The 25,983-nt window shown below is 43.9% G+C and overlaps 1 protein-coding gene across 2 annotated transcripts in view; it reads left to right on the top strand.

The window, feature by feature from the left end:
* CHCHD3 (coiled-coil-helix-coiled-coil-helix domain containing 3) overlaps window positions 1–25,983 on the top strand; it is a 220,825-nt gene that overhangs the window by 163,056 nt on the left and 31,786 nt on the right. For both annotated transcript variants that reach the window (XM_082239304.1, XM_082239303.1), the window contains one exon: window positions 12,766–12,836. In XM_082239304.1, the coding sequence (XP_082095430.1) occupies window positions 12,766–12,836 (71 nt within the window). The remainder of the gene's footprint in view (window positions 1–12,765; window positions 12,837–25,983) is intronic.

Here is a 25,983-nt window from a genome sequence, read left to right as displayed (position 1 = left end):
CAATGGATAGAGTGCTGGACCACAACCCACATTCAACCCCCTCACTTGTCTCCCTCCACTAAAGCAGGGGTGGATGCTAAATTTCTTGTTGGGCTACAACTTGCATCATCCCAGACTGGAGGACATGCTGGCTGGTGTTGATGGGCACTACAGTACAACACGGTACGTAGGACCTAATGTTCCTCACCCTGTGCACTTAATCGTAAAGTTCACCGGATGACCCTGTGCTAGTAAGTGTCCTATCAGCCTCACCTGCTTTTCCACTGAAGTCCTTAAAGTGGCTCACAAAATAAAACCACCCCAATTGGAACAGGTGACCCTGGAATTCTCACCATCTCTGGAGATAACCCCTTAGTGCAGCAGTTCTCAACCTGTGGGTCCCCAGATGTTGTTGGACTACAACTCCCATCACCCCTGAGCTCTGGCCTTGCTAGCTGGGGGTGATGGGAGTTGTAGTTCAACAACATCTGGGGACCCACAGGTTGAGAAAGGCTGCCTTAGTGGATATCCACTATAATCTTAACACATTAAACTAGTAAATCTCTCTAGCAACTGAATATCAAAACCAGGCTGAATTGTAAACGTGTTTATCCAAACAACTAGTTTTAATCCAGGTAACTGTTCGTTCATCTTGGTTTTACTTTCATGCAAGGCTGGAATGCCTGGCAGCTGAAGTACTCAGTGCTTTGTTTTGAAGATAGTAATCTCTGCTTCTGCTTTCTGCAGCATAAATGGTTATGGGGTTCCGTTCGTTTTCATTCTCCCTGGAATGCTAGCATTGCCATATCCAGGTGACAAAAATAGATGTGCAAGCTCCCTCTCTTGTGAACAGCTCCATATGTAGAGGTGTTTCTTGCTGAATTCAGATGCGTGCAAGTTGGACAGGCTAGTGCTATGAATTTTAACAAGAAAATTTAAATGCCAAACTCTTTTTTTCTATATAAAAAAACCCTTCGGTTGGTAATAGATAGCGTATGTGTTGGGCTTTTATTATATTCAGATTAGCTAAATACCACTTCTCTTGCATAGTATCTCCCTAATAAGTCATCCTCAGGCTCCCAGAATTCTTCAGTTACAAAGTAATGACCATACTTTCAAGTGTGACATCCACTAAATATATAGAGTTTTCTTTTCTTTTTTCCCCTGGACTCTGTGCACACTAAAGGAAATTATAGTACTGAAAATAGAAAATGAAATGACACAAAGAAACTGCTAGAGCCACAACAAGAGCCGTGGTTTTATTTATATAGCACTTATATAGAAAAATTCCTTCCAGTAGCACCTTAAAGACCAACTAAGAACTAACTTAGTTGGTCTTTAAGGTGCTACTGGAAGGAATTTTTTTATTTTGACTATGGCAGACCAACACGGCTACCTATCTGTAACCAGCACTTATATAGCACACTGATAGAGCTCTGGGAGAATCCCATAATACGATAAAAATCACTTACTGCAGTTAAAATGGATTTGAAACAAAGAGAGAGGAAGGCAAACAATAAAAAAAGTCTTCATACAGCATTTAGAAGTGATGCACGGGGTGCTGAGGTGAATATCTGGCAGGAGAGCTTCCTGAGAAAGCAACATTGAAAGGACTCATCACAGCGAAGGCTCAGTTGTTCACTGATTTTGAGATGAATTCGCCTTGTGCTAATTCGGATCACTGATTCATGTGAACTACGCCTGTCTGCTGTTCCTGGCTGGCAGCAGCTCTCCACCTTAGCTTGCCATGTGAGGTGGTTTAACTGTAGATGCTAAAGGTTAACCCTCGAACCTTCAGCAGTGCAACCTTTCTTCTCTGCCAGTAAACCATGGTCCTTCCTGCAGAAACAAATGGCAGGATCTGGAAAAGGTTTCAGATACTGCATTTGCACCTTAAAAGGGGGCAAGCAATGTGGGTGGCGCTGTGGGTTATACCACAGAGCCTAGGACTTGCCGATCAGAAGGTCGACGGTTTGAATCCCCATGACGGAGTGAGCTCCCATCGCTCAGTCCCAGCTCCTGCCCACCTAGCAGTTCGAAAGCACGGCAAAGTGCAAGTAGATAAATAGGTACCGCTCCGGCAGGAAGGTAAACGGCGTTTCCGTGTGCTGCTCTGGTTCGCCAGAAGCAGCTTAGTTATGCTGGCCACAATGACCCGGAAGCTGTACACTGGCTCCCTCGGCCAGTAAAGCGAGATGAGTGCCGCAACCTCAGAGTCAATCATGACTGGACCTAATGGTCAGGGGTCCCTTTACCTTTACTTTAATGTGGAAATCAGTGAGCATTTGGGTTTAAGGTGAGCTCAGGGAGCTGTGCAGTTCTTGTAATCCCCTCCCCGTACTTAGAAAGCATTCAGAGCATATCTACTAACTTTCCTTGGAAATGGTTGGCATCCGTCTGTCTTGGGAGACAATGGAGGAGTGCCCCTTTGGGAGCGAGGTCAAACTGTTGGCAGATTGCGGTTGCTATGTAGGTTTAAAAGCTTGGTTTTGGGAAAAGGTGAAATGAATGCTAAGCAAGAGACAAGTTTTACTTTTGACTCGGCAGCAAGCGCTTGCTTGCAGACAGCCACCCATGCTTCTACGTGAGTTTAGGGTTTGCTTTTGGTGCTCAGAAAAGGGACAGAAATGGAAATACTATCTTCACATGAAGATGGGGTAGGGGGAGCTTGAGGAGGAGATCTGGGCAGATGAGAGCAGAGAGGGATTGTGCATGCATTACAGTAAGTTGCGTGTGAAAGTTATTGGGGTGGATAAAATGACAGTGGAAACTGATGGGGGCAGGAAGGGCAGGGAGAAGGCGGATAATTGCAAAGCTGAGTAAGGAAATCATGTTGAATAGGAAGCTGCCATAAAGATTGTGGTGTTTTCTGTTCTTAAAAAAAGAATGCAAATAATGAAATGAATGAGCTGGTAGTTGCGTAGTAAAGGAAGGGGCCGTGAGAACTCTGAAACAGAGAACAGTAAGTGAGTTTTCATACCGAGTTGGTAGGTAGATGTGAACCAGGTGGAAATTTAAGCCTTGTAGGCCTGACATTGATTCTCAGAGACAAATGTCGAATTGAGGAAGGAAGAGATGGAGAATACTGGCACAGCATTTGCAGAGGCTGACCGTGAAACAGTGCGCTGCTGCCCATGTGAGGGGGAGTCACAGTGTGACTCAGTGCTTCTGGTGTGCAACTGGAGAATGTGCCAACATGAGGTTAAATGCTGAGCAGGTGGTACATTCTTTGCCACCTCCACCAACACCATTTGGGATTCATTCATGCCATGGATTGAGGACTTATGCCTATGAGTTGGCAAAAGTAACATACTAATTCTTTGTGGTCCTCAACTTACCTATGTAAAGTTGAGGTGCATAAGAAACTAATTTGGGAGTACAGTGGTACCTCAGGTTAAGTACTTAATTCGTTCTGGAGGTCCGTTCTTAACCTGAAACTGCTCTTAACCTGAAGACCATTTTAGCTAATGGGGCCTCCTGCTGCTGCGCTGCCGCTGCACGATTTCTGTTCTCATCCTGAAGCAAAGTTCTTAACTCGAGGTACTATTTCTGGGTTAGCAGAGTCTGTAACCTGAGGCGTATGTAACCTGAAGCGTATGTAACGCAAGGTACCACTGTATGATCCTTTTGTCCATTCATAAGTTGAGGGAACGCCATACATGAATGAATGTAAAGAACAGGAATGATTTGCAAACTCCTTCAACCTTTTCAGGGGGCCTCCAACTGACCTGAGCTATAGATGGAGTACTGAAAGGCATGTGGCCTTTGATTTGGCTGAGCAGGGCTTTCTTAGAATAAAATACAAATAGAAAATATCCTGGTTAAATGTAATCTATAATTCTTAAAAGGCCCAAAGTCTTACAAGTAATTATCCATCATTGTTAGTTCTGTTTCTGTCTCGGCCTCTTTCTAAGTTGCTCAGGTCATTGTGCATGGGATTTTATCAACCCTGCCATCCTTAAAAAATACTGGAAGCAGAGATACCATTCAGTGAATATTGGTTGCTAGATTGAGCAATATTAATAGGGGAAACAACATAGCTCAGTGGCAGAACATCTGATGTGCATGCAGAAGACCCAATCATCTCCAGAAAGGGCTAGGAGAGACCTTTGTCTGAAATCCTGGAGACCCCTGCCAGACATTGTGGACAGTACTGACTTAGACACATCAATGGTCTTGCTCAAGCTAAAGACATATGTCTAGCTTCTTGTCTTTCTTTGTTCGTAAGTTGCCAAGACAGAGATCCATAATTTTGTGGCAGCCACAGACAACTAACTTTATGGCTTCTCTGTCTTGTTCTGCTACTTGGATGGCACCTCAAGAGGGTATGCTCTTTTGATCCTGGAATCCCATTGAAGGATGCAAAGCAGGTGGTGTCTTCTTTTGGTCTTGATGCCCAAGCCATTGTGGAATAACATTTACCAGCAAGTATTTTAATCCCCAGAGACGGCTTTATTTCATTGAGAAACTAAATTATCCCTTCCCCCTTTTGCATATTTTTGAATATGAAGAAATCAGCTAGCGTCCTGCGCTACAGAATTCAGTAGATGCCCAGCAATATTATAGATGTGCCATTTCTGCTAATGCGTGTTCACAGTCTGAAATGCCGGTATTATCGGAGCGGGAACAATGGTAAGTTCTTGCTTGCCAATTAAGCCTCCGGAGCCTTCTCAAAGCAGCGCGAGATGACAGAGGGCCTTCAGAGTACAGAAGAATCACAAACAGTGGCTTAGCGAGAATGAGATTTGTAATATGTAGTATCACAGATACAAGGCGCCAAGGAACAAAAAGTTGTAAACACAAATGGCTTTGATTAGGCATCCTGTCAATAGAATGTGTAGATATCATTGAGCATCTAAGAATGTGCCAGGGATCGAGAACATTTGTATTAGCAGAATGTGCTTCAATTACATGCAGATTAGATGGTTGAGTGAATAGCTACACGGCTTGTGAAATAGGTACGTCCTTTGATGAGAGGTTTCCATTTTCTTTTGCATCTCTCAAAATTAGCTGGTGAATGTTTTAGTAGTGAAGTGATGCACCTGTACCTTTTGAGAAGGGGGTCAAGTTAGTTAGCTTTACCTGAGTGGTGAGTTTGGACAGTCTACTTAGAATGCTTTGACACCATAGAAGCAAAAGATGCTTGAAACTAGGTAGCTGATCACATGTGTCCTCAACTCCTGTCCATATTGGCTTATAAAAAACTAGGTTGGAGAAATTGACTTGGTGGGGGTCAAGTGGCAGGGAATGCCTCTCTTCACGATGGGGCAGTGCCACTCACCTTAAAAGAGGTGGTGGTGCACCCTTAAGAGGTCCTTCCTTGTACCCTGAGGTTAACAGCTACTGCTCAGTGGCATATATCTTCTTTTGAACACTTGTCTGAGAGCAGAATCCACATACGAAGTCAGACGGTCCAGAGGTCAGGGACTCCAGATGGAGAGCAGGAAGCATCAAAGTAGGGCCAGGAACCACAGGTGTTGTTTCTGGCATCTGACTACTGCTGAGAGCTCTGTTTTAAGAAGTCCGCAGCCAGCTTGTTCTCATCAGTGCCTTCTGTTCTGTGTCCTTGAAGGCTGATCAGCTGCAGGTGGAGTCACCCTTCAGCCGGTAAAGATGACTCCTGGCCCTGGCCCATGACAGATAGTACAGGAGGTGCTTGCTGGCTAGGGCTGATGGGCTGATGGGATTTTTAGAGTCCAACAGCATCTGGAAGGCCAGAGATTCTCCATTCATGGTGTAGGCAAACATCTCATACACCAGTAGTGTGAGAGACACCTATCTATGTGTTTCATCAGGTAGACAGGTGTGCCTCTGTCACATGTGATGGTGCACAAGCCATTGCCCTGTACAGAGCAGTAAACCTGGAAGTTCAGTGACCTTTTGTAGGTTCTGATGTCAGTCTGTTGACCCTGAAGGTCCCCTGCCCACCCTAATGGTGATTCCCATTTGTCATTAAGAGCTGTATTTGGTAAATGGGTTTTTGCCAATCCCCTACTCAGAGCCTTCACACAGAGTGAGTTAAAAGTGTGATCATAAACTTCATCTGAATTTGTTTTAATATGAGGCATCAGAGTTCAGAAAGGAGATACGCTCTGTCTTTGAAGCAAAGGTGGTTCCAGCAGATTTGCAGTGGGAAGGCACATGGAAGAGCTGTCTGTTTCTGTGAAGTGCAAGCGAGGACTCAGATGCATTTCAATGGTGATAACCTTTTGTCTGCTTCGATGACGTGAGATCTTTTAGCACCTTTTCTAATGAAGCACCCTGAGATGATTTTCAATTTAGGTTAAAGACACACATACACTGAGAAAACAGCTGACCTTGTAACATTCTGCAGGGACCTTTTTTTTTTTTTTACCGAGGATGTAGAGCATGTTCCATTGAAGGTGTGATTCATACATTACTTTTTAAATGAAAGCCAGTGAGCTTCATTCCACATCAGAAGTTGGTTGGGTGAAGTAGCTCCTCACTTGTTTTTAATTTAACCCTTGCCACAGCTTTATCGAAAAAGAGGCCTGTTTTCAATAAATCACAGTGTCTGAGAAAGGCATTCAAGAACCACCTGCACCCACATAACTGGCCCAGGCTTTAAGAGTTGATTCTAAGGCCTTTCTTCTGGATCTGCCACTGCCAGTAAATAGATTTAGAATGACGGACACACAATAGAGGGTTTCCCCGTGGTTATTTATTTATTTCCAGTATTTTAACACACACGGGCCGCTGTGTATTATGGGAATCTCTTCCATGAGAGTTGTGTTTGGCTCCTGCCTTTCTTTCTGGTGAGCCCAAAGACTTTTCTTTCCCAGTTGGCTTTCAGATGGGCTGAGGTTGCTGGTATCATGGGCTGGGAATGCAGGCGCTGACTTTGGAATTCTTAGAAGGTTTTATTCTTCCCCGCTCCTCTGATTTATATTTAACGAGCTAAATTATGTGCTTCCTTTAAACTATTTCTGTGCCACTTTTCAGGGGCACAGATCTTCCCAAAGGAGTTGGCAATGGAAGAATCGCAACAAAACAATAAAACAACAGTAATTAATAATTACTTATTACTAAGCTGCTTTGGGAGGATCTGTTATCTGAATGAATGATGAATAAGGAAATGAACGAATGTAAGTCACTTGAGTATAACTTGCGGACAGTGTACTGTAACAGAGGAAACAACAATACTGAAATTGGGGGGGAAAGAAAATGTGGGAAGAACATAAGCAGAGCCCTTGTGAATCAGGCCAGTGGCCCATCTAGTCCAATATCCTGTTCTCATAGTGGCCAACCAGATGCCTATGGGAAGCCCCAAACCAAGACCTGACCACAAGAGCACTTTCCCTCCTTGGGGTTCCCAGCAGCTGGCATTTAAAAGCACACTAAATCCAACAGTGTAGGTGGCTCATAGCCACTTTGGGTATTTGCCATTGATAGCCTTATTCTCCATAAATTTATCTTTTAGAATTATAGAGTTGGAAGGGGCCCTAAGGATCACCTAGTTCCACCTACTGCAATGCAAGAATACACAGTTGTCCCACCAAACCTGCAGCCTTGGCATTATCAGCACCATGCCCTAACCAACTGAGCTACCCAACTAAAGCCATCCAAGTTGGTGTCCATCACTGCTTATTGCGAGAGCATATTCTGTAGCTGAACCAAGCGCTTTGCGAAGAAGCACTTTCTGAAAGTCCAAACACGCAACGCCAAGTGGATCACTTTTATTTACCAGTGTTGGACCTTGCTGAGCTATGGGGCACAGGAGGAGGGGAATGGGATGGCAAAGAAAGGGTGGTCTAGCATGGGAGCAGTAGAGCTTTCGTTGCTGTTTAGTCGTTTAGTCGTGGCCGACTCTTCGTGACCCCCTGGACCAGAGCACGCCAGGCACTCCTGTCTTCCACTGCCTCCCGCAGTTTGGTCAAACTCATGCTGGTAGCTTCGAGAACACTGTCCAACCATCTCTGTCGTCCCCTTCTCCTTGTGCCCTCCATCTTCCCCAACATCAGGGTCTTTTCCAGGGAGTCTTCTCTTCTCATGAGGTGGCCAAAGAATTGGAGCCTCAGCTTCAGGGTCTGTCTTTCCAGTGAGCACTCAGCTACACTTAGTCATAGAGGGAGCTTGATCTGAAAACCTTTACAGAGGCTTAAGCAGTGGAATAGGCCTATCGCTGCTCATATGCTTCCTGGCTGATCTAGTTGGTTCCCCCCAGTGTTCCTTGCCAGAGCTTGGTGCGCAGGCTGTTTCCTTGCTTGTTATCCCTCCAGTCCCACCTTCAGGTTCTGTTACAATCTGAAGTCCCATCAGAATTGAAAGAGTAGAAGATTTGCCTGTTGCTCTGCTACAGCATACCCCTCAAGCTCCTGTAGAAGGAGTTGATATTCTGGTGTAAAGGCATTTGTAGTAGCTGCATGCCACCACATTTCTTTCTCATTAGTTTTGCTCTGATTGTGTCAACATGCAATTTTGTAATGTACTATAAGATGAAAATTGCTATAAAATTGGCTTTTCTGTTGTATTTATGAGACAAAAATAAAATGGCAGCAACCTCTCGAAGTGCTGCTTCACACACACTCTTCTCCTCAGAGAAGAGGACCCATGCGGCTCGGTTTTCTGGCGGCTGTCATGCTGCAAAGGTGTGCTAGTAAACTGAGCCATGGATACTTTTTCCTCCTTCTGTTCCACTGAACTATATTCCACCCGCAAATGCCTGCCATTTGGGCCAGCAATTCTTTAAACCTAGTTTGCCCTGCAAGTTGCATCTAAAATGCAGGGAATTTTTAAAACTCTGTAGGGCTCAGCGTTTGGATTTGGATTTGATATCCTGCTTTATCACTACCCTAAGGAGTATCAAAGCGGCTCACAATCTCCTTTCCCTTCCTCCCCCACAACAAACACTCTGTGAGGTGAGTGGGGCTGAGAGACTTCAGAGAAGTGTGACTGGCCCAAGGTCACCCAGCAGCTGCAGGTGGAGGAGCGGGGAAGCGAATCCGGTTCACCAGATTACGAGTCCACCGCTCTTAACCACTACACCACACTGGCTCTGCGCATCCAAAAAGACAGTCTGCAAACAGTTTTTGTCTCTTGCACATTTGGAATTCGTTGCACATTAGGTTCTGTATTTAAAACTCTGTCTCTCGTTCATATGCCACAAGTGGAAAATGTGAAGACCTTGCTTGTTTCCATCCTGATGTTTTGGGGAAGGGTTCCAAAGCCCGTTTCAGAATGGAACCCTTGATCCCCACTTTACCTGACCTAAAGCTAATATAGCCCCACAATTTATCGTCCTATTAAGTGACAATTTCAATTAACCAGCTAAGAAGCAAAAAGCCATTTCTCTGGCAGTACATTAGAACCTGTACAGTAATGTAGTTTCTAATTGACAGTCCATTAAAGCAACCACGATCATTTCTAGCTAATGTTTGCATAGTTCTGGAGTTTCTCTTTAAAATAAAGAATTTCGTTAGACAACAAAAGCCCATTTGCTCATCGCAGCATACCACTCTGCATATGTGGTGTGTGTGCGCGCGTGCACGTACATTCTTTTACACAACTTCAAGCGAAAGCTGTGTCATTTGAAAGCCATGCTAAACTGGATCTAAGTTGATAAACGGCTGCTTGATAGTCTGCAGTCAGATTAAAGCCTCTCAATGGGTCGCGACTCAGCTGTTCCCTCAAATGGCAGATTTAAAAGAAAGAAAGAAAAAGCTGAACAACTACACTATGAATATTGCCTTTGTGTCAGAAATGTGCCTTCATGCTTTAAAATGATAAAAAATTGCAATCGATCCTTACAACTGTTGTGTTCATCTTTATTGATCAGGCACAAGAAAGATAAATCGCTGCCCAAATAAGATTATAGTAAATGTTAGCATCAGAGGGGACTGTTGGTTGATAGAGGACTATTCATCATCTCAAATGGTGACCTGTCCGTATGTGCATTGTCGTCCGTCTGCTTGTCTAATCACATCCCTATTGATTTTATCTGTATCTGAGGAACCTGGATGTGACTGTCATTGGACGAGCGAGATTGCTAAATGCAATGGGGGTCAGCAGTGTGAAGAGGATTTCATTTTCATTTTCTTAGCAGCCAACAATGATTTATTAAAAAATAAACTACCCCCAAAATCACATGCTTGGAACTTGGGTCCGCAGACAAATGAATTATTAGGTCTGGATCACAGGAGCAAGCTCTGAGTTGAGAGACCACCATGTTCTGTCTAATATTTGTGTGCCCTTTTGACTGTGGTATCTGTTACACAATTTATTATAATTTGCGTAAAAAGTGTGAGGCTCAAAACACAATCTTGCCCTTCTTCTCAGCTTAATGATTTTTCCAATGATTTTTGTAGATCCCCAGCGAATTCAGAGCTGCCTGGTAAAGCAAAAGACACAGGCTAAGATGATTTAAATATCTGTCCTTTTACCTTTCCAGATGGAGTAGTTTCTTTCACTCATCAACATAGTAAAGGAGTAAAGGAGCCTTGTTTCCTGTTGCCTGTCTTCTGCTCTTAATGTGGCACAAGTAGAAAGAAAATGTCTTGTGATGTTTTCTTCTTCTGACTTCGCATAACCATGGTTTGGATCTGATAGTCAGGAGCGTGTCTGAGGTTAAAAGCTTCTACCTGCTGATTTAAAAACTCTTGGGGATTTTCAGCTTAAGAAAGTTGGTGCCCGAGGGACAGATTACCCATTTTGCAAGCCATAGAGATGTCTCCAAAAATGATGTCCCCATAAGCAAGCTCTCCCCAAGCCAAATGTCTGATAGTGTTTACCACATGGACTGCGAGTTTCTTTACCTGCATGGCAGCCAGTGATGTGAGGTAGGGATACTTGCAACGTGATAATGTTCACTGCTAGATTATTACTGTAGCTGGTGGGAAGACCATGTAACCATCTCTGAAGCATATAGGACAGAATTAAACTGGAAGTTCCCACCATTGGTCTAGGTTTAGCCAAGAACTTGCTGGATGAGTTTGAGCAAACTGCTCTCTTTTGTCTTCAGCCCCCAGTCCATAATAGGGTCATAGGAATACTGGTCTCCTTTACAGGTTTGTTATCAGGTTTGCTTAATGGAAGTGACACAATACTACATAAAAGGGGTCTCTAACAGCAAGGATTATGTTTGCTATGGCTCGGTCCAAGAGGACATTCTTGGTTGACCATGAAGATTGTGGCAGGGCACAGAGAAGAATTGCATATGCAGATCCCAATCAAAAAATAGCTAGTCTCATTTAAAGAGTGCTGAGAGCAGGGTCCTAGCATGGTATCCCGTTTATTATATGTGAAGTGTAGTCTGTATAAATATGAAATGCATAAGACATCTGTGGTGTAATACAGAGGCGCCATTTTAATCACCATGTTCGTACAGGCCAGCTATTGCAACTTGCCTTCTAAACCTTTAATCATCTCATACATGGCCCCTGCATCAAGGCAGAATGAAGGGGCTGTTGATGGGTCAGGTTCCGCGTCCACTTTCTATGCCCGGCATTATGGATAAGCAATCCAGCTGTTGTTTGCATTAAACTAGCAACCAGGTTCTAGGCCTCATTACAATCAGCGTCACGGTTTTTAATCTGCCTCGAAGTTTTGCCCTCCTGCTGTTTCCCCAACTGCCAGCTAGAGTTTCACATCTGGGTTGGAAAGATGGGTTTGGGATTTTGTTGTTACAGGGGGTGGCAGATTCTGAGCAGTGAGGCGGTTGTAGATCCTTCATTGGACCACTTTCCCCACTAAAAATTGCCTCCCCCAGCCTCACTTTGCAGACGGCATTTCAAGACATGTGTAGAGATAGAATGTGCAGTAATTCTGATTTTGCAAAGCATGTCCCCCTTTCAGAGGCACAAGCAGTTGGGAGGTTCTGCAAAAGCCCTCCCCACCTCTTCCCAGATTTATATATATGTAGGTGCCATTTCAGGGTCCAATTATGCATAGATTATTTTAACTATAAAACTAAAGCAAAGGTCCACTCTCTCTCTCTCTCTTTCCCTCTCATGGTTCTATCAGTTTATCAGAAACGGCAAGCTCTAGCCATGGGCAATAGAGAAAGCAGTAGAAGCTGCTGTGAGCATTTGATCTTGCCATTGGCTGAACTGTTATGATGTCACAAAGCTCAGAGCAAGGCTGGGGAGCAGAGTCAACATGGAAGACAAGGAGACATGAGCCGTGAATGCCATGGATGTTAAGTGTAGAGGGGAGCCTATTGACAGAGGGCGAAAGAAGCAGAAAATAGATGGAAGTGGGGAGCCTAGGAAACAAGAAGCAGAGGGGAAAGAGGGCCAAGGAAAACAGGTAGGAAGGAACAGAAGGACTGGATAAAAGCAGGTCTGAAGAAGCTGGATGTCGGAATGATTAGGAATAAATTGGTTGTCTACTTTCCAGTCAATGGGCTGAATTCAACTAGTGCAATGAGCCCTCCTAGCGCAACAGGGCTTTCTCGCCTCTCCTTCTGCCCCTCCCTGTGCCTCCCCCCAGATTAGGAGAACACCCCCCCCAACAGCACACAGGGGCAGGAGAGGGAAGATTGTTCCATCTGGCAAGCAGAAATTCTTGCACTGATGGAACAGTCATAATAAGGTGACAACTGAATTCCACCCAGTAAGTTTTTCGCCACTTAGAATAACCACAGCGGCAAATTTAACGAGGTTCTCTTAGTAATTGTTGGACTTGGAGTGAGAGCAGCTGTGGATATCTCGTTAGGGCCTCATGAATTACTAAACTCCCCCCTCCCCCCGAAAAAAAATGCTTTTCTCATTTGGCATGCACTTCTTTGATTGCTTACCCTTATTTCTCTCACTCTCTCTGTATTTCTAGAGCTCGCAGTTCTATAAAGTCACCACGGAGCAGTACCAAAAAGCTGTTGAGGAAGTAGATGCCAGATTCAAGTAAGTTCCTCTCTCTTTTTCTTTTTATCCTTGTACTATTTTTGAAGGAAGACCATGAATCTGATTTCTTCCCTGCACCCCCCCCCCGGCCTTTGCTGGGAAAGCGAAAATGGAAATGAAGTGAGTTGCGGGTATTGGCATTGCAGGAAAAGCCTTGTGACCAGGGCTCCAAATCAGCTGAACTGTGTCCTGGTTGCAGTATAGGAATTCAAAGCAGACACATGTCCTTAACTTTTGTATGATGCATATTGGAAAGAATGGGACGGAATCTTCAAAGACGGATGCGTCTCCTGGATCAGGCCCACTAAGATGCAGGGGATGGCTGCAAGCACTGTTATTACTTTTAAAGCATGCACTTGCCATCATAGGAATCCCAAAGATTACATTAGGTTGCAGACCAATGGACGGGGGCCCTTCTTTAATTTTATTAATCATACAGTGTGTTCTGTTTTTTAAAGCGCCTTAGATTATATTGCTACCTCTGTGATTAGAATTCAGCCATTTTGGTAAAATCTCTCTCTTCCCCCGCCCCCAATGGCTTGAAAGGTATTTAAATCAGTAATTTAACTTTGCCCTTGTGTTGAAGGTTGGGTTGAATTCTCTTTATTTCTCCGGAGGGCTTAATGAAGATCCAGTAATTGCGGGACCGAAGTGACTGTGACCTTTTGCCCTGGTCTTTCCTTCTTCTGCTGCTAATTCTTGCAGGAAGGCATCATCCATCATATTTCATTGCTTTCATTTCAGAAATGTTAACCCCCCTCCCATTTTCCTGCTGTTTTCTGATGAATGCTGTCAGTAGAAGACAGAGACCAGTACTCTGTTGTTATCTGGAAGTCTGTTGTTGCTGAAAGGCTCTCAGCCCCCATGACAACATATCATTATAGCTACTTAATAACTTGATAAAGATCATAAAGGAGCCTTATGGCAACTCATGGCTTTAGTCAGCCTTCCCATAGGAAAACAACCAAAGGATGAGATATTTTCTGCCTTTTCAGTATATCCTGGCTGGGGCAGGCAGGAGTTACACTCCAAAACATCTGAAGGGTGCCAGTTGCATGCAGTTTTTCTAACGCACTGTGAATATTGGTAGCTCTGTATCAGAGCTTTCCAAACTGAGTGTCACGACACATTAGTGTGTTAGCTGCAGTGTGTAGGTGCGTTGTGAAAATGCTCCCCGTGCTCTTCCCGGGGCTGGAAAGGAGTTAGTTTAACCTCCAGTTTGCTGGTAACCCCCCCCCCCTTGAATTTCTGTGTCATGAAATGATTCATGTCTAAAAAGTGTGTCACCAACATGAAAAGTTTGGAAAGCTCTGCTCTATATTAATAATTGTGGTGATCTGGCATGTTTCCACATCATAAAGTGCCGACCCGATTCCTGTTTCTGTTAAACCCACAGAAAGCAGCATTAAACATTAAAAACATTTTTTAAAAATAAACTTTAGCACCTAATACAGACTACACAATTTAACAAAAGGCAGTTTAAAATATAGTGGTACCTCGGATTAAGAACATCCCTGTTTACGAACTATTCGGTTTACGAACTCCACAAAACCGGAAGTAGTGTCCCGGTTTGCGAACTTTACCTTGGTCTAAAAACGCAATCTGAACAGTGGAAGGGCACTGGCAGCAGGAGGCCTCATTAGGGTTTAAGAATGGTTCCGGTTTAAGAACAGACTTCCGGAATGGATTAAATTCATAAACCGAGGTACCACTGTAGTAGTTGAATTGAAATGCAGGAACCATCCTATAGCAAACTAAGATGGAAAACATTAAAAGCGCCCTGAAATAAGAAGGTCTTCAGCAAACACTCTAAAATTGAGTCATTGCACAGTCCTGTCAATATGGAAGCATATGGAACCTTTCAAGGAGTCTCCTCTATGGTTTTCCCTTTGGACTGCAAAATAAGTCACTAGATGATTTCATCAGGCCCAGAAACTCTCAGACCCAATTTACAGGGATTTCTGAGGAGTCTTCCCTTCTCTTCCCACACCCCATTCAATAGTTGCATGGTATAATGGTCTTGAGAAGCAATCAGTGTGGTAAAATCACAACTTTCCATATACAGTGGAATCTTGGTTCTTAAACGGCTTAGTTGACGAGCAAAGCAGTTCCCAAGCGCCAAAAACCTGGAAGTAAGTATTCCGGTTTTTGAACTTTTTCGGAAGCCAAACATCTGACTTGAGTGCAAGAAGATCCTGTGGCCAATTGGAAGCTGCTCCTTGGTTTTCGAATGGTTTTGGGAGTCAGACTCCCGGAACAGATTAAGTTCGAGAAGCAAGGTTCCACTGTACTAAAAAACTTTCTTACAGTACAGATGTAAAGGAGAAAAGTCACCTTTCGGTGACTCAAGACTAAGCCTTACGAAAATCAATAAAAAGAATGGGGGGGGGATAAGAGTAAGCCTTCTATACTTTTCATTCTCAAACTTGCCACATGCATGAGTTTGAGTCCTCAGACATTCAAAAGGGTCATGACAGCACATGATAAGTAGTAGTTCCAGGGCTTATTTATAACAATGAATTACTTAAAGGTAAAGGTAAAGGCCCCCTGACAGTTAAGTCCCGGCACAGACGACTCTGGGGTTGCAGCGCTCATCTCGCTTTACAGGCCGGTATTTGTCCACCGACAGTTTTTCCGGGTCATGTGGCCAGCATGATTAAGCCGCTTCTGGCGCAACGAAACACCGAAACCAGAGCAGCACACAGAAACGTCGTTTACCTTCCCGCCAGAGCAGTACCTATTTATCTACTTGCACTTTGACGTGCTTTCGAACTGCTAGGTTGGCAGGAGCTGGGACTAAGCAACGGGAGCTCACCCCATCACTGGGGTTCAAACCGCCAACCTTCTGATCAGCAAGCCCAAGAGGCTCAGTGGTTTAGACCACAGCACCACCCGCGTCTCCATGAATTACTTAAACAGGCTTATTTCCCCCCAACTATTTAAGAAGACTAGGCAAGTTGATGGGGGTCTGGTCACCCCAAATTTCTAGCCATGACAACTACAGTGGTGCCTCGCAAGACGAAAAGAATCCGTTCTGTGAAAAGGGGGGGAAAAGGAAAAAAAACCCAGCAGGAACTCACAAGACATTGTCGTCTTGCGAAGCAAGCCCATAGGAAATTCGTTTTGCGAAGCACCTCCAAAACGGAAAACTCTTTCGTCTAGTGAGTTTTCCGTCTTGCGAGGCATTTGTCTTGCGGGGCACCACTGTATAGGCTGGGCACGGGCACGTTGATCTTATCCCGCAAGACCGTTCTTCACTTTCTCTTTTAGTTTAAGGTTTTCCTTACTTAAGAGCTTGAAACGACTAGAAATTAAGACAGCCCGGGAAGAACAATTGATTGCTTTATTTTCCCGAGCTAAACGTTCCCAGTGCAAAATGTTTTATGTATAACCTGACACAAAGCACTTCTGGCAAACTTATGGAAATAGGCATGCCTTTTCATACAAATAATATCGACAAATAATACCTGCAAGCTTTAGACATGCAATTAAGGTACAGCACTCAGGAGTTATCTGTTTGCCTTTATAGAGAAAAAAGATAGAAAACACAGAGGTGTATTTCACTGGGAGGCAGGGTGTCAGTCCTGCCCATTCTTTGAAGAGGGAGCTCACATTTTTCCAGTAGTTGTTTAGCCAGAGGACCTACTTTCTCCTTTCCTGCTTGCATGATTTCAGCTTCCAGGGCAGAAGTGACAATAGGAGGGAAATGGGTGAGATGTCTCTTATGCAGAGATACCAGCATATTCTCTGGAACCTGAAAATATTAAAGCTTTAAATGTATACATAGCTTAAGTTATTGAGTACAAGCTTATTATTCACTAGAACAGTGCTTCCCAAACTTGGGTCTCTAGCTGTTTTTGGACTACAGTTCCCATCATCCCTGACCACTGGTCCTCCCTAGGGATGATGGGAGTTGTAGTCCAAAAACAACTGCAGACCCAAGTTTGGGAAACAGTGGGCTAGATACACACGTGTTGTCTCTGTGGGCACAGAAGCAATTGACATGTAGTGTTTGATACGACCATAATTCACAGTTTTGGGTTAATTTATGAGTAAAACTTATAACTAGTATAATAAAACATGATATTTAAAACATTACTGGGCATATTATTTTACTGTTAATTCAAGACCCAATATTGCATATGATTTTCTTACAGCCCATTAACATCTTTTTATTTCCCTTTTTCGGCCCGTGGAAATATTAGGAGGGGTGGGGAAAGATGTCTTCCTGTCTGCCTTGATACATAAATGCATATTAAAAAAATAGTCACAGTGTTATTTTCATGCTCCCAAGAGTTTAATTTAAACAGATGTTCTTTTAACTGTCTTCTGGAGTATAGCTTGATAAGTAAATTATGAAAGATTCAGTAGAAAACTAAACATCGATGCTCTTCTGATGCCTCGTGTTCAGTTTAATTGAACGTGAGGATTGAGGACAGATTTTTCCAGCTAAAAGTGCTTTAAAGAGCTTGTTTAATTGTCTGTAAAAGGAGAATTAAATAAGGTTGAACTGCTAAATTTATAATTCTGTTAAATGCATAAACCAATGTGCTGCGTGTCAGTGTGACTTCAAGTTGGGAGTGTGAGATTAATGGAGCTAATTGTGGTATTGTTGCAAAGCAACTCCACTTCAGAATGGTAAACATGCCTAGAATTTTTAGCAAGTTTTCCACTGAAATATTCACTCCCTGCTTCGTTTTCGAAGAGAAAGTTTCACATACTGGACCTAATTTGGATAGTAGTTGTGCTGCAGAAGGTAGGTTGCCAGTATTAATTCCTATTGGAATAGAGAGGCTAAATGTTGTTGTTGTTGTTATTATTATATTACCCTGCCCATCTGCCACTCTGGGCAGCTCACAACAGAATGTTAAAAACACAATAAAACATCAAACATTAAAAATTTCCCTAAACAGGGCTGCCTTCAGGTGTCTTCTAAAAGTCAGATAGTTGTTTATTTCCTTGACATCTGATGGGAGGGCGTTCCACAGGGTGGGCGCCACCACCGAGGAGGCCCTCTGCCTGGTAATCAAGAATGGACACAGGGTTTGTGCTGGAGTGTATGGGGTGTTAGGGGGGTGGGACCGCTGATGGGGAACATTTTGTAGCTTGTCTGGGGTAGCTTGTCCACCTTTGGTCCCCACCCTGCTCTCAGCTCTCACCTCTGACTCCTCGAAGCTGTCAGCCTGAGACAGTGGGCACAGCTCAGGAAATGGCCTCCAGGTATAATAAGAACCCATACGATGTGTATGGCTACTGCTGCGGTTTACCTCCCTTTAAGACATAACATTTGCAATGATCAGGTTCTAACTGGTCAGGTTGAGCTAGTTCCTGCACTGCTCAGATGATTGTCATCCCTCACGATGACTGTAGTCAATTAAAGGGTATTTTTCATAATCAGTGGTGATCAGTACAGGCATGCAGGCACAAAATGCAAGAAGAGCCCTGCTGGGTCAGATGGAAGGCCTATCTTGTCCCACAGTGGCCAACCAGATGCATTTGGGGGAAGCCTGTGAGCAGCCCATGAAGGCGATGTTGCTGCCCACCAGCTGATGTTCATAGGCAAGATGCCTCTCATCCTGCAGGTTGCGTATCACCATTGTGACTAGTAGCCATCGATAGGTGTTGTTTAGTCGTTTAGTTGTGTCAGACTCTTACTGACCCCCTGGACCAGAGCACGCCAGGCCCTCTTGTCTTCCACTGCCTCCCGCAGTTTGGTCAAACTTATGCTGGTAGCTTTGAGAACACTGTCTAACCATCTCGTCCTCTGTCGTCCCCTTCTCCTTGTGCCCTCCATCTTTCCCACCATCAGGGTCTTTTCCAGGGAGTCTTCTCTTCTCATGAGGTGGCCAAAGTCTTGGAGCCTCAGCTTCAGGATCTGTCCTTCCAGTGAGTACTCAGGGCTGATTTCCCTAAGAATGGAGAGGTTTGATCTTCTTGCAGTCCATGGGACACTCAAGAGTCTCCTCCAGCACCAGAATTCAAAAGCATCAATTCTTCGGCAGTCAGCCTTCTTTATGGTCCAGCTCTTACTTCCATACATAACTACTGGGAAAACCATAGCTTTAACTATACAGACCTTTTACAGATAGGTAGCCGTGTTGGTCTGCCATAGTCAAAATAAAAAAATTCCTTCCAGTAGCACCTTAAAGACCAACTAAGTTAGTTCTTGGTATGAGCTTTCGTGTGCATGCACACTTATACGGACCTTTGTCGGCAAGGTGATGTCTCTGCTTTTTAGCATTCAATAACCTGGAAATTTCCCCAGAATGGATGGTTCTTAATTCAGGGTATGGTAGACTTTCTTTTAATTTATTTTTATACTTTTCTGCATAGTTTTCAGCTCTACCTTCTTTGAAGGCAGTCTTTGTGATTATTTTCTGTCTTGACACAAAAGTACTTCCAATAGTGAAATGAACAAGCAACTCATCTCTTCCCTTGAGCTTTCCTTCCCTTCCTGTTTTACTTTTAGTCCTTTTGAATTACATGAGATGTGGTTTGAGTAGTCTTAATGGCTAATTTGCCAAGTTTAAGAGGAATGGAGGGCACACTGTATAACCTATCTAGAATTTATTGGAAAGCTGGCAGACTCACTGTACATTGTCTGCGGTACTTACCTTGATGCCTGATTATTGCCTGTCCCAGTGCTGCATTAATTTGCTTTAATATTCCAAAACATACCTGATGATTTAAAAAAACAAAACATCTTTGTGGGGCTCAAATTGCATTGATCAAATCCTAAATTGTCAAATGGTTTATCTCCCTTTAAGACACTAATTCGCATTGATCGAATTCTAAATGATCAGGTTGAGCCAGTTCCTGCAGTACACAAATGATATTAAAACAACATTACCAGGCCCTGCTGCTTTTTCCTAATGCAGGCGTTATGTTATTCACAGTTGCATTATAACCAGAATGATTATGTTACAAAGATGTCTTGTTCATAATGAAAAGTTTACATAAGGAAGAAGAAGGTGGGGGAGAGGAAAGTGCAGTATTACAGGAAAAGCTTGGCTTTGGGCAAAAGGCTTTGGGCTTTTACTGAGTAATTGCATTTTGCATTTCTCTTGGATTCCTTCCTTACACTTCACTTTCGAGGGCTGAAGGCAGGAAACTTGGCATCTCTGGAGATGGCATCTTATTTTCCCATGACCATCAGGGCCAAGTAACATTCTGATCATTCAGTTAGGGGTTCAGAATGGGGAATAGCCAAGCCTCTGCCCTGCAAGAGAATATATGTAAAGGGTAAAGGGACCCCTGACCATTAGGTCCAGTCGTGACTGAATCTGGGGTTGCGGCGCTCATCTCGCTTTATTGGCTGAGGGAGCCGGCATACAGCTTCCGGGTCATGTGGCCAGCATGACTAAGCTTCTTCTGGTGAACCAGAGCAGGGCATGGAAACACCATTTACCTTCCTGCCGGAGTGGTACCTATTTATCTACTTGCACTTTGATGTGCTTTCGAACTGCTAGGTTGGCAGGAGCTGGGACTGAGCAATGGGAGCTCACCCCTATCACGGGGATTCGAACCACCAACCTTCTGATCGGCAAGTCATAGGCTCTGTGGTTTAACCCACAGCGCTACCTGCGTCCCTTAGATATATGTAGAGTTATCTTAACTGCAAGAGAAGAGTTATCCTGCTTTGTCTGGTTGACTTTTTGGCAGGCAGCGTAAGCCTGATTTGATATTCCAGGTCTCTGGTGGACCCACTTGAGTGTCTTTTCATTGTCTGCGCAACGTCTTGGAGTCTGAGATAGTTTTTTCCCCACATACCTTGATGTGCAGTGAGATCAGGAATGGGCCTGAAGCTCTTGCACTTATTTCCCCAAGACATAGAATTGTGGTGGCCAATTGTGGTGGCAACCGTGCAACAATATAAGATGCTTTGTAGTATATTCATCCTGCTTTGCATTAATATGGTTTAGCTTTTGGATTGCTAGCCAGTTGACCCATGCAGATGTGAAGGCCTGTCTGCATGTCACAAGTAGCCCCTCGGGTCATTGTTTTTGCTCTTATTTTAAAGATTTTGTCAGGGAACTGGCATCAGAGCAGTGGTGGGAAACAGAGGAGCCGTCGTGTTACAGGGAGCCTCCGAAAATCTTGCAAAGCAGTTCTTCCAGTGATGAGGAAAGCCCCACCTCCAGTGGGGAAGAAGTAAAAGGACCTGGGAATGCTGCTGGGAGCCTCAGCACTGCTCCTGGCCAAGCTGGCCAGGAGGGAAGAACGCCCCTTCCGTCGCCCACCCTGCACAGAGGTCTAAAGTGCAAAGAGGGAAGGAAAAGGCTCGGAGTAACGAGACTTTTTATGTTGGGGGAGGTCCCGGAAACAAGCACTCCCGGATTCTGCTAGCAGTTGAGGCAGACGTGAACTTATGGCTCTGCACTGTAAATAGTTAGCACCAAAATAAAACCTGTAAAAGACAGGTCTGAGTCCTGCCTGGTTACTCAAGAGCAACCACTATTGCCATCTGACAGATTTGTACCCTGCCCTTGATCAAATGTCTTCAAGGCAGTTTGCAACACGTTACAACAATGCAAAGTACTCCCCGGAGACTTTGGCTGGCGTCAGAGTCCAGAGTCATGTTCCCATTGCTTCTGCAGTCCCAGAGTAGAGTGTGTGTTTTTTTTCCTGCCAGGGAGGTGAGATCAAGCCCTGGCAGCTGTCCTTTCTCTGGCCAATGGCTGAGGCTAGGTTGGTCTCCAGGTTGCAAACTCCCAGTTTGTCTGGCTGGTAGCAGAGCTTAGAGTGTCTTCTCATTTCTGGAGGTGTGCCACTAACACGACATTTGCAGCACCCACACCACAGATTTGGCCATGTGTATGAATTACATGCATAGAAAGTAAAAAATTGTACTGGGAGACCAACAATGGTCTAGGATCACTCTTCTTCAACAAGTGGGTCGCAGCAGAGATGTTGCCACCATTTTCTCTTTTGTTGTTTTGTTTTCTTTGTGATAAGTTGCCAGAGAAGTCAGAATAATAATAATAATTTATTATTTATACCCCGCCCATCTGGCTGGCTTTCCCCAGTGGTATAGTTCAAACATTGGTTCACCACCTCACCTTGCTCTTTGAGACAACTAAGCCAGACAGATAAAAGATAGCATGCCAGAAATAAATGAAACGAATTAAAGCAGATCAGTTGTTGAAAGCTAACCCAGCAAGTGTTACATCTGATTCCTCTATCTAGAAAGTTAAGACCATTGATTTATTTTACCCACATGTTCTCTCACATCAGCTTCAGTTCCTCATTTATGATCTGAGGAGAATTCATGTTTGTTTAGCCTGGTGATTGTGAGGATAAAGGAAACCAGGTCTTGAGAGCACTTTGCATTTTCAAAACATGGTACAAACAGGAAGGAAGAATAGTGCACTTGGAAGAAGGGCGAACCTTAGGAACAGCAAACCATACCCTGTAGTGAATTAAGCCATTCTTCAGGCACTTGCCTGGAACTACTCAGAAAGCTAATAGCCCAGTTGAGATGAAGGCATGACTTTGATGTGGTTCTTGTGTTAAGGTACAAGGTGTATTAGAATGGTGCTAATGGAAAACGTGATCAAAAACCAGAAAAATAAAAGTGGAAGTTGCTCTTATTTTAAATTTTCTTACTTGTGCCTTTCTACAAACTGAAGGCAGCTTACAACAACCTTATTACCAACTACCATATTTTTCGCTCTATAAGATGCACCAGACCACAAGACGCACCTAGTTTTTGGAGGAGGAAAACAAGAAAAAAATATTCTGAATCTCAGAAGCCAGAACAGCAAGAGGGATCGCTGCGCAGTGAAAGCAGCAATCCCTCTTGCTGTTCTGGCTTCTGTGATAGCTGCGCAGCCTGCATTCACTCCATAAGACGCACACACATTTCCCCTTACTTTTTAGGAGGAAAAATGTGAGTCTTATAGAGCAAAAAATACAGTAGTTTAAAACTTCCGCAAACATATTCCTGGCCTTAAGCAGTTCAGAGAGAAGATCAGGGTTAGTGTAATTCCTAAAGAAGGCAGCCTTGCATACCTGTCTTCATGGATCTAGCACTGCCTGCTGCTATTACATACTTGATGCTTTGCTTTGCGAGGGTAGTCTCTTCAGTTGGTTCCCAGATCATTGTCTTAAATATTCCTTTGCAGGTTGAGGAGGAGTTGCCTAGATTTTACAGAAGCTCTGCTTCAAGTCTTAAACCTTTGAACAGTGATCGCTTTATAACTGACAGCTTTAGTTTTCCCTACAGCAACACAGACGTTTTCCTTTCTTCCTTTGATCAATACAATCCATTAGGAATGTAGAGTATCCAACACTGCTATATGAAATATTAATTAAGCACATTTTAGCTAGATAAATGTGTACTCTGCATCCAGTGAAAGCAGGAGGTGATGAAGGAGTGCATGTATTTCCATTTTACCAAATCACAGTTCTATAAATACATGTTCATACGTTTGCATGATAATGATGTGCACTCTTTCCATGTGCCATGTTGTTGTGCCTGAGCATCTGCAAGAGGCCTTCTGGATAATACCAAGGGGTGCGTCTAAATCAGGGTTTCCCAAACTTGGGTCTCTAGCTGTTTTGGGGCTACAGTTCCCATCATTCCTGACCTCTGGTCCTCCTGGCTAGGGATGACGGGAGTTGTAGTCCAAAAACGGTTGGAGACACAAGTTTGGGAAACCCTGATCTAAATGAACACCTTGTTTCCAAAGGTGACCAGTTCACTGGGTCCAGGAAGCCAACCAGCCAGCAGCCCTTTCGCTTTGGTTCACCCCCAAGAGCTGACATTCAAAGGCATGCTGAAGATGGAGAGTCCATATGGCTCTCATGGCCAGTAGAAGAAGAAGAAGAAGAGTTTGGATTTGATATCCCGCTTTATCACGACCCGTAGGAATCTCAAAGCAGCTAACAATCTCCTTTCCCTTCCTCCCCCACAACAAACACTCTGTGAGGTGAGTGAGGCTGAGAGACTTCAGAGAAGTGTGACTGGCCCAAGGTCACCCAGCAGCTGCATGTGGAGGAGCGGGGAAGCGAATCCGGTTCACCAGATTACGAGTCTACCACTCTTAACCGCTACACCACACTGGCTCTCGTACTTATTGGTTGACATTCTCCATGAATTTGTCCAAACTCCTTTTAATGGCATTGCAGCCACATCTTGTGATGGTGAATTCCATAAATCTACGTATGTGCTGTGGGAAGAAGTATTTGCTTTTCGTCCGCCGTGAATCTCCTGCCCATCAACTTCACGGGTGTATTCTAGCATAAAGGGAGTAAAATCCTCTTCCTCGCCACTTTCTGCAAATCATGAGTACTTTTATATAGACTTCTGAAATAAAAGTTTCATCAGGCAATTTGTGAGCATGTCCTTTCTGACAATTTGTGAGCATGTGTCAGATTGTGGAGCCTGGTTAGAGCACACTTACTTATCCCAGTAAAACTACTTTAAAGGGATCATAATAGCTATAGCAGTGCAATTCCCTTGTGCCTGAGGGTACCTTTATTCCAGGTGGGAGTCTATGCCAACATAGTTATATAGGAACAAAGAGGGAGAGCAGCTGTATATGCAGACAAGCTGACAAACCCTAAGATATGTGTTCATTAGGAAGGTCAAGACTGCTGTCAGCAGCCAATTAAGGACTCCCTCTTTTTATAATAATATTTTATTCTTTTTTTCCATATAGAAAATTACATTTGTTACTCAACAATTATATTCCAGTTCAACAAAAGTAGTGGCTTCCTTCTCACCCAACATGGATGTTTGTAACCCAAATTACATATAATTGTGTTTTAAGGTTCCGTCATATCTAATTTCATCCTCTCTACCATGTTGCTTAATATATTCTGCTGTTTTTTTTTACACTTCAACCCATGCTGTGGTCTTCACATATGGGAAATGACTTTTTATATAGACTAGAAAAGGTTCCCAGTCTTCTTTAAAGGCTTCTGAATGAGCTATAATACTTGTGTTGGTCACATTCACAGATGAACACTTGAAGCATCTTCCTAATATATATATATATTTAAAGGAAAAAATGCATTCCTAAAAAAATGTATGAGCTTGGTCTCTGATAACTTTAAGATAAGAAGAAAAGCACCCAGTCCGATGTCCATTCTTGATAACCGGGACTTGTCCCATCACACAGTAAAAATGGGTGTACTTGGCGGTCCATGTGGAAAAATTCCAGCGGCTTCCCATGCATGCTCACAAGGATAGATGGCGTAATTTTCAATAGACCTTTTATGAAATCAAGTGAGTGAGTGAAACTCTCTCTTCTCCCTCTCTCTTTCTCTTTACACATCAGTGCCCAACAGTTAAATTGGCACGTTTCTTATTTTTGTGTATCCGTAATCAACCAAGTCCTCTGAAAATTGATAGATGTGCTCATTAAGGGCAGTTCTTGCTGCCGGCTGCAGTTTCACAAGCCTCCGCCTCCAATGGGAAGGAGCGCTTCACGCTCAGCGCTGGCAAGTGATACTCCGCCGTGATACATCTGGCTTCCAGCTCCCTTTCAGAGATTCTAAAGCCTCTTGTTTTCATGTATTGAACATGCTTTGTTGGGAATTTACATGAGTACAAGTCACCCATTTCCCAATTACAGTATGGAAACAAGGTGGGAGGCTAAAAGCTGCAATCTATCTCATGTGCCTTCTTCTCCTGTATGGATGAGTTTTGCGAGTGCTCTCCTCCCCGCCCACTCCCATTTTGCAGTGAGAGCCATTTTGCAGATTTTTGAACATCTGTGTGCATTTAAACATATCCCAGTGACTTCACCGGCTTGCATGAAAAGGAATGTACGTCTGCACGGCTGATTATATGGGTGCTTTTTGTTTCGTGTAAAGCAGCGGGCCACCTGTTTCTGGTTATAGGAAGAAGGATCGTGTTTCTGGTTCTAGGGAGAAGGATAGGCTGTCGGTTACCTTTTTTCATGTTAAAACGTGGAATGGCTTATGCTGTTTCCGTACCTCCTGCCCTTCTCACACCTGTTAAGCTGCCAGTATTCTGAATGGGGGTAACGGTGGAGGGCAGATGGAGTTGCAACTCAAATATCCGTAAATTGTGTGTCGCGTTGGTGCCTGGGCAAAGCTGCAGGAGGGACGAGGTCAGCGCCACTAACCTCTCTTATCCCTGCAGAGCTCTTGAACAAGATGAAGTGATCAAAGCAGG

Source organism: Podarcis vaucheri (assembly GCF_965113315.1).
Source record: "Podarcis vaucheri genome assembly, chromosome: 10".
Classification (NCBI taxonomy): Eukaryota; Metazoa; Chordata; class Lepidosauria; order Squamata; family Lacertidae; genus Podarcis; species Podarcis vaucheri.
Note: the sequence above shows the minus strand (reverse complement) of the source record. Positions and strands in the feature narration are given on the sequence as shown.